This window comes from Palaemon carinicauda, chromosome 35, assembly GCF_036898095.1.
Source record: "Palaemon carinicauda isolate YSFRI2023 chromosome 35, ASM3689809v2, whole genome shotgun sequence".
Classification (NCBI taxonomy): domain Eukaryota; kingdom Metazoa; phylum Arthropoda; class Malacostraca; order Decapoda; family Palaemonidae; genus Palaemon; species Palaemon carinicauda.
Window position 1 is genome coordinate 77,685,486 of NC_090759.1, and position 10,000 is coordinate 77,695,485.

The window sequence follows — 10,000 nt, forward strand, 5'->3', positions numbered from 1 at the left end:
TCCAGGGTGGTGTTCTCGCAATAGAAGTCTACCCAGGTGGATTACTGACGGGAGGCAAAGACGGGTCAATTGGATTATTCGACAAAGAACTGAATAAAATCTCTTCTGTTCCTGGTAAGAAATGTCTTCAGTTTTTGGGGATTAGATTGGGCTATTTTGATTGTTCATTACTTCTTTTATAGTTTATTTATTTCCTTGTTTCCTTTCCAAACTGGGATATTTTTTTCCTGTTGGACCCTTTGGTCTTATAGCATCCTGCTTTTCCAACTAGGGTTGTTGCTTAGCTAGTTATGATAATAATAATAATAATAATAATAATAATGATAATAATAATGATGATGATGATAATAATAATAATAATAATAATAATAATAATAATAATAATAATAATAATAATAATAACAGCAATAATAATAATAATAATAATAATAATAATAATAATAATAAACATTTAATCTTATCCTTTGCTAAATACAGAATCTCATTTGGTTGAGGTCATGGTAAGAACTTTCTCAATATCTTTTCACTTTTACTTCTTAGTTCAACTTTTTAATTTTCCCCCTATTTGAACTTCGGTGGCGAATGCTCTCCCAGGGCCCTGTGTGAGTCACATGGCCTAATTCAATCAATATAATCCAGTCCTATAAACTATATGATCTTCCCATTTGTCATTCTATAGCTTCTATCATCTTATCGTACATATACGAACGTACCTAAGATCCTCACTCAAAAAAAAAAAAAAAAAAAAAAAACCGTTGATACGATATAATAACGAAGGACTCATGGCGAAGTGACCTGTTTCAAGTATCATTATTATTATTATTATTATTATTATTATTATTATTATTATTATTATTATTATTATTATTATTAGCTTGGCTGCAACCTTAGTTGGAAAAGCAAGCTACCATATGCCCAAGGGCTCCAACAGGGAATAATAGCCCATTGAGGAAAGAAATTAAGGAAATAAACGGTATAAGAAGTATTGAACAAATAAAATAAAATTATTTGAGAATAATGAATAAACTATTCGAATAAACATTGAGATTTTCACGAGGCTAGATAAAATTTGCAAAAAAAAAAAAAAGAAAAAAGAAAAAACAGAAAGAAAAAGAAAGAAAAAATTACAAGTTTAGATGAGGAAGGAATCCAAAATGATATTAAAAAAAGGATTCATTAATACTTTTTATAAAAAATGCACCTTTTTTCAGAAGCTCCGAGTCTGGTATATGAAAGTCCCGGGCCTATTCACTCTCTCGCTACCTTTGGGGATAAAGTGAGTACTTGAGATACATTGTAAGTAAATATAAGTAAATAAAACCAGTAATTAAGATACGTTCTAAGTAAATATAAGTAAATAACACAGGTACTTAAGATACGTTGTAACAACAACAACAACAATAATAATAATAATTCCACTCCTCTAGTTGATCTTCGGCACGGAGAAGAACGAAATCTGGATGGTGACCACTCAGTCAGACGGTAACCTCGCAGCGGCCTGCATCGTGCAGGGTCACGGCCTGGGGGAGGTGTGGGGACTGGCTACTCATCCATCCAGGTCAATTGCGGTCACCGCTTCGGACGACCAAACTGTCAGGTAAGGGCTGAGTACAAGGGATGGGTACATGGGTATACAAGGTGGAATAGGAAGTACCGTATCTTCATTTAGTCTCACACGAATTATTGTTAGTATTATTACTAGCCAAGCTACGACCCCATAGTCAATTCTTTTTAGCAAGGCAGATTTGCACCGACTCGCAGGGGTGTCCTTTTAGCTTGGAAAAGTTTCCTGCTCGCTGATTGGTTGGACAAGATAATTCTAACCAATCACCGATCAGGAAACTTTTTCCGAGCTAAAAGGGCACCGCTGTGAGTCGGTGCAAATGCGTCTCATTAAAAAAGATTACTATTGTTGGAAAAGCAAGATGCTATAAGCCCAAGGACTCCAATAGGGAAAAATAGCCCAGTGAGGCAGGAAAAAAAGAAAATGGATAAACGATATAAGGAGTAATGAAAAATTAAGATAAAATATTTAAAAAAACATTAATAACATGAAAACAGATAATTCATATATAACTATAAAAGCACTTAGGCCTATGTCAGCCTGTTCAACATAAGAACATTTGCTGTAACTTTGAACTTTTAAAGTTCTACTGATTCAACTACCCGATTAGGGAGATCACTCCACAACCTGGTCACAGCTGGAATAAAACTTCTAGAATACTTTGTAGTATTGAGCTTCATGATGGAGAAGGCCTGAGTTGGGATACCTTGACGTGGTGAAAGGGTTTGTGTATTGCCATGATCAGCAAAGCTGTACTAGTCACGGACACCCATACTAGGTTGGTTTGCTGTGAGCGATCAGACCGAAGTTTCCCACTATCACTAATCTGGAAGGGTAAGTGTTGGTGATGAAATGGCCGATCCCTGACTTGAATAAGGACATGTCTGAGGCCTTTGTCCTGCAGTGAACTAGAAACGGCTGCACTTTTTGTTCCTTCCTTTCAAGGGCTGCTTTTCTGGTCCTATACTGCAGGGGAACCCTACTCTCTACAGGACCTACACACTTATTTTATCATATGCATTCCAAGGCATCCATCATTTCACACCGTATATTTAAAGGTTTAAAGGCCGCTCATGAATGGCAGAGGCCAGGGACAGTGACATTGCTCCAACACGGGATAATGCCTAAGCCCCCTCTCCACCAAGCTAGGATCAAGGAGGGCCAAGCAATAGCTGCTGATGACTCAGCAGACAGATCTACAGCATATGCTATCCCAAGCCTGGACCTTAGATCACAAAGATGGTAAGGTTACAGCGCACAAAGAAACTAACGAGTTTGAGCCGGACTCGAACCCCAGAGTTTGAGCCGGATTCGAACCCCTGAGTTCGAGGCTGACTCGAACCCCAGAGTTTAATCTGGACTCGAACCTCAGAGCTTGAACCGGATTCGAACCCCAGAGTTTGAGCCGGACTCGACCCCCAGAGTTTGAACCGAACTCGAACCTCAGAGTTTCAGCCGGACTCGAACCCCAGTCTGGCGTTCACCAGTCAGGGACGTTACCACATTGGTCACCACAACCCCTGCTCGTTTATTGTCAAATCCACATTATCGAAGCACTTAGAAAACAATGCATTTAGAGCCCAAGAACTGCATTCAGTCATCCATATTCCTTTTTATTTAATTAAAAAAATCCACCCAACAGGTTATGGGACTTGGAAGACGGTCGTTTATTGTCAAATCCACATTATTGAAGCACTTAGAAAACAATGCATTTAGAGCCCAAGAACTGCATTCATTTATCCATATTCCTTTTTGATGGAGTACCTGCAAGTATGATATGTTTTCCCATGGCAGGCAGGCGCCAACTGCCGCCAAGTGAGTGTGCGGATGGTGTGTCTTTTATCCTACCTTGACATCTAATACTTTTCATTTCATACATCTACCTATCAGGTTATGGGACTTGGAAGACCACAGGCCCTTAGCAACGACCGTCCTTAACGACGAAGCTCGTGCCGTGGCGTTCTCTCCAGACGGTCAACAGATTGCCGTTGGACTGAAGAAAGGGACCTTCCTTGTTCTTCTCGAGGAGTGAGTGGGGCAATATTGTTGTATTTGGAATAATTCTAAATCAAAATCATAGTAAATTTGCTGTATTTATTTTGAAATTTGATAATAATGTAGTTACTTGTCATTTTAGTATTCTGATAGTTCAATAACTACTTTTTGTTTAAGTTCATATTTCTGAAACATTTAGACCGCTATAGTAGTAAGGGTTGATTTATATTGTTTCAAAACTGAATTTAGTAATATTGTGTTTACTTGTCAAATGACAAGTAAACACAATATTACTAAATTCAGTTTTTTAATAGTTCAATAACTACTTTTTGTTGTAGTTCATTTTCCTGAAATATTTAGACTGCTACAGTAGTAAGGCATGAATTATAGTATTTCAAAACTGAATTTAGTAATATTGTGTTTACTTGTCATTTTAAAATTCTAATAGTTCAATAACTACTTTTGTTGAAGTTCATATTCCTGAAATATTGAGACTGCTACAGTAGTAAAGCTTGAGTTATAGTATTTCAAAATATATTTTATATATCCCACATCATAACAGTTATATGGAAATTCAAAATTTTTAATTATGGTACTACAGTATGTAAGTGCATAATGTATTCTCATAAAACAAACCCCCTCTGTACTAAGTAACCACTTTTAACGTCGTAAAGCAAATCATCTTTACTTAGAAGAACATTACAGTGCTTCAAGAATTAACAGTAACATCCCAAGCACAATATTATAACAACAAATGAGCATTAAACTGATAATAATCATACTTCGAATTCATTCATTGCCAGCGTTTAATTTTGATTTAAAATGGAACTTTATTTCCCATCAGCATCGTAAAAGTTTAAAATCCCTTTCAGGAACTTGGAAGAACAGCACCGCGTAACCGACAGAAAAGAAGTTCGACATGACCTCAAATATTCGCCTTGCGGTGCATATTTAGCAGTTGCTTCCAATGATAATTTTGTAAGTATTGTGTATTTTGTAAGTATCTATTAAATAATGAGTTCTTGTGTAAGGAATTATACCATTTAGATAAGAGAAAAATATAAGGGAAATTCCTATAGACACTACGTGACTAAATGTATATCTAAATATTGTGACACTGCATGACTAAAGTAATTTTTTCTTCTTTGCCTTCAGCTTTTCCCATTTCTATATTAGGTTACTGTTTCCTAATCAACTTTCTCTATCTTCCTCTTCCCTGTATATTTTGTTCTCTTAAACCGTTTTCCTTCATGTCATTCATTAATTTATCTTTCCACCCGAACTTTGTCCTTCCCCTCCTTCCTCTGCTCTCCACCTCCGTGTTCATAACCCCTTTTACATACGTGTTCATCTTCTCTTCTCATGACATGACCAAACCATTTCAGTCTTCTTTCCTGAGTTTTTGTTGAAACCTATAGTATTTAGATTAATTAATTCCGGATCTTATTTTATTTTTGTGACACCACACATTCACCTCATCTAGGCCACTTCCAGCATTCTTTCTTACTCTTTATTGGCCAAATCCCTGTCCCATACGGCATGGCTAACAAACTACGCCTTTATAAAACTTTATTTCAAATTGACTAAATTGATTTATACATCTCATAAATACTACGAAGCTAAAAGGACATTTATTATTATTATTATTATTACTATCCAAGCTACAACCCTAATTGGAAAAGCAAGATGCTATAAGCCCAGGGGCTCCAACAGGGAAAAATAGCCCAGTGAGGAAAGGAAATAAGGAAATAAATAACTGAAGAGAACAAATTAACAATAAATCATTCTAAAAAAAGTAATGTCAAAAGAGATATATCATATATAAACTATTAACAACGTCAACAACAAATATGTCATATATAAACTATAAAAAGACTCATGTCCGCCTGGTCAACAAAAAAGCATTTGCTCCAACTTTGAACTTTTGAAGTTCTACTGATTCAACAACCCGATTAGGAAGATCATTCCACAACTTGGTAACAGCTGGAATAAAACTTTCTAATGGTATTACCTTCGAGACATTGATTCCTAAATATTATTTTGAAGGTCGACATCTATGCAGTCGAAACAGGATACAAGAGAATCCAGATTCTCTCCGGAGCCTCATCTTTCATCACCCACCTCGATTGGTCGAGCAACTCGGACTACATCCAGATCAACTCGGGCGCCAGCGAGAGACTCATCTACAACGTGGCAGGTACAGTAAGACGTGTTCGTACTCTCTTCTCACGACATGACCAAACCATTTCAGTGTTTTTTCCTGAGCTTCTTCTGAAACCTCTAATACATGGATTAATCAATTCCGGATCTTATCTTTTTTAATGATACCATACATTCACCCCAGCATAAGCGGTAATTGATGGCCATTTAACTTTAAAGTAATAGGAAAGGCTTTCAAGCTTATTTTGAAGCTGTTAAGATGAACCCCGTGTTTGGTATATGTGAAGTGACAACAGTTGGAGAATGTGATGAAGCCAAAAAAATGGTAACTAGAGAGGCACGCAATAGAGTGCAGACCTCCGTCACAGTAGCTTATTTCTTGTTGGCGTGGATTTTCATACACTCAAATATGAACCAAGTTTGAAGCTTGTGACAACGATGTCCAAACTTATGGCTGATTACGCTCTTTACATACTTTACGATTAAAATTGTGGCCGCATGGTTAATTACCGGAATTTGACCTTTTACTTGACCTTGACCTTCGACCTTAACATGTGTTAATTGGCGTGAATTCTCATTCACTCAAATATGAACCAAATTTGAAGTCTCCGTGACAACGATGTCCAAACTTATGGTTGATTACGTGAATTGAACATTTTGCTTGACCTTGACCTTTGACCTTGACCTTCTAGAATGTAATAATTTTCAGCTTTTTACGTAACAGTCAGCCCTGCAAGTTTCATTACTCAACGATTAAAATTGTGGCAAGGAAGCTGTCTGTAAACAAACACATACACATAAAAACACAAACAGGTGGTAAAACATAACATCCTTCCAACTTCGTTGGCAGAGGTAATAAGGTCAGTAGAGGTGAAATGTTAAATCTATGTGTTTTGAAATTTTTTAGTCATGTAGATTATTATTAAATTATTAAAGGGATGGAAATACATTACATTTTATTCATAAAAGCCGAGCTATGAATTTAAACCTATAATAAATAGACATTTGAATTTCATCAAACCTGTTTTTCTTGAAAGAATTAAACCAATAAAAACAGAAAACAAAATTCCGGATAAGTTAAAATATCAGAAAATTTTTTCTAACCAATACATACATCTGAATGTGCTTTAAAAAAATTATATTCACAAACTATATATTGGAGGGTTAAAATAGTGTCACAATCACTATACTTAGAACAGTTTCGTGATGTGTACACATTAATAGTCATGTAGAAAGAATTGACGACGATACGTCTGTAGTGTATTGAAAATCAAAGCCTGTAATATTTAGGGAACTCTAGAGTGCGCGCAAGCTGAGATTGGAGTAATATATCGACTTATTACCTTTCGTGTAAAAGTATAAAGACATTAATATCGTAGATCTTTTGTATAACCTACGTGTCTTTTATTTTTTATCCATGTAATCTACCAATTTATTCCTACACTTTATTATTTATCTCAGACGAGAAAATAGTACCAATCTATTCCTCTTTTTCATTATTCAGTCGAGAAAATAGTACCAATTTATTCCTACTTTTCCTTATTCATCTCAGACGAGAATATAGTACCCTTTTATTCCTCTTTTTCCTTACTTAGACGAGAAAATAGTACCAATTTATTCCTCCTTTTCATTATTCAGACGAGAAAATAGTACCAATTTATTCCCCTTCATTATTCATCTATGACGAGAAAGCAGTCCCAATTTATTCCCCCACTTCATTATTCATCTCAGACGAGAAAATAGTACCAATTTATTCCTCCTTTTCCTTATTTAGACGAGAAAATAGTACCAATCTATTCCCCTTCATTATTCATCTCAGACAAGAAATCAGTACCAATTTATTCCCTCACTTCATTATTCATCTCAGACGAGAAAATTGTACCAATTTATTCCCCTTCATTATTCATCTATGACGAGAAAGCAGTCCCAATTTATTCCCCCACTTCATTATTCATCTCAGACGAGAAAATTGTACCATGTTATTCCTCCTTTTCCTTATTTAGACGAGGAAATAGTACCAATTTATTCCCATTCATTATTCATCTCAGACGAGAAAATTGTACTAATTTATTCCCCCACTTCATTACTTATCTCAGACGAGAAAATTGTGCCAATTTATTCCCCCACTTCATTATTCATCTCAGATGAGAAAATAGTACCAATTTATTCCCCTTCAATATTCATCTCAGAAGAGAAAATAGTACCAATTTATTCCCCTTCATTATTCATCTATGACGAGAAAGCAGTCCCAATTTATTCCCCCACTTCATTATCCATCCCAGACGAGAAAATAGTACCAATTTATTCCCACACTTTATTATTCATCTCAGACGAGAAAATAGTACCAATTTATTCCTACTTTCCATTATTCAGACGATAGAATAGTACCAATTTATTCCTACTTTTCATTGTTCAGACGAGAATATAGTACCAATTTATTCCTTCTTTTCATTATTCAGACGAGAAAATTTTACCAATTTATTCCTCCTTTTCATTATTCAGACGAGAAAATGGTACCAATTTATTCCCCTTCATTATTCATCTATGACGAGAAAGCAGTCCCAATTTATTCCTCCTTTTCATTATTCATCTCAGACGAGAAAATAGTACCAATCTATCCCTCCTTTTCCTTATTTAGACGAGGAAATTGTACCAATTTATTCCTCCTTTTCCTTATTTAGACGAGGAAATAGTACCATTTTATTCCCCCTTTTCATTATTCAGACGAGGAAATAGTACCAATTTATTCCTCCTTTTCCTTATTTAGACGAGGAAATAGTACCAATTTATTCCCCTTCATTATTCATCTCAGACGAAAAAATTGTACCATTTTATTCCTCCTTTTCCTTATTTAGACGAGGAAATAGTACCAATTTATTCCCCTTCATTATTCATCTCAGAAGAAAATAGTACCAATTTATTCCCACACTTTATTATTCATCTATGACGAGAAAGCAGTCCCAATTTATTCCCCCACTTCATTGTACCATTTTATTCCTCCTTTTCCTTATTTAGACGAGAAAATAGTACCAATTTATTCCCATTCATTATCCACCTCAGACGAGAAAATCGTGGACGAGAGCGACATCGCCGAAGTGGAGTGGTCTTCGTGGACTGGGGTCCTGGGCTCTCAGGTGGCGGGACTCTGGCACAAGTATTCGGACGTGTCAGACATAAACGCGGCCGACGCTAATTTCTACTTCAACTGCATCGTCACAGGAGACGATTATGGTCTTGTGAAGCTCTTCAGATTCCCTTGTCCAAAGAGAGGTTTGTTGTTTCTGTATTTGCTCTTTGTTTTTCGTATTAGAATATTGAATATTTTATTCATTATCATGGAAAATACTCTACCCCTAAGACAGTGGAAGATCATGGTACAGAGGCTATGGCACTACCCAAGACTAGAGAACAATGGTTTGATTTTAGAGTGTCCTTCTCCTAGTCACGATAACTTCAAGTCTTCCGACCCTTTCAGGTTCCAAATGCCAAAGCTTCGTTGGTCACAGCGAACACGTGACAAACGTCAGATGGACGAACGACTCGGAATTCGTGGTGTCAGTGGGAGGGGCAGACCACGCTGTTTTCCTGTGGAGGTTCAGGCCTAATCGGAAGAGGACTCCGAATACTAATAGAGGTACTGTTGCTCATAATTGTTGTGGGTTTTGTTCGTTGATACTTACATGATTATGTACATACATGCACATACACACACACACACATACACACACACACACACACACATATATATATATATATATATATATATATATGTATATATATATATATATATATATATATATATATATATATATATATATATACATACATATATACACATACACACACATATATATATATACATATATATATATATATATATATATATATATATATATATATATATATATATATACATATATATATATATATATATATACATATATATATATATATATATATATATTTATTTATATATACACATACATACATACATACATACATACATACATACATATATGTATATGTTTGTTTATATATGCATTTATATGTCTTACTTATAACTGTAATCTAACATTTTAACATGTTTCTTCAAAAAGGCCCATAAAAAACACAAAGGAAATATAAACAAATCCCTATATTTCGACCAATACACATTGACCCTCTTCAAAGTGTAGAGTAAAAATCCTTCCAGCACTTAAAAACAACCTTAGAACAATTGGAAACACCCAGTTTGCTTTCATATATAAACCGTCACTGTCCACTCTATTCCTCATTTTTACT

The 10,000-nt window shown here is 35.3% G+C and overlaps 1 protein-coding gene across 1 annotated transcript in view; it reads left to right on the top strand.

Moving 5' to 3' along the window:
* The window catches only part of LOC137627901 (echinoderm microtubule-associated protein-like 6), an 84,985-nt gene that overhangs the window by 8,597 nt on the left and 66,388 nt on the right, over window positions 1–10,000 (top strand). Inside the window, exons 6-13 of the mRNA XM_068359345.1 lie at window positions 6–114; window positions 1,212–1,276; window positions 1,428–1,597; window positions 3,455–3,592; window positions 4,432–4,537; window positions 5,606–5,756; window positions 8,780–8,989; window positions 9,195–9,353. Coding sequence (XP_068215446.1) covers window positions 6–114; window positions 1,212–1,276; window positions 1,428–1,597; window positions 3,455–3,592; window positions 4,432–4,537; window positions 5,606–5,756; window positions 8,780–8,989; window positions 9,195–9,353 — 1,108 coding nt within the window. The remainder of the gene's footprint in view (window positions 1–5; window positions 115–1,211; window positions 1,277–1,427; window positions 1,598–3,454; window positions 3,593–4,431; window positions 4,538–5,605; window positions 5,757–8,779; window positions 8,990–9,194; window positions 9,354–10,000) is intronic.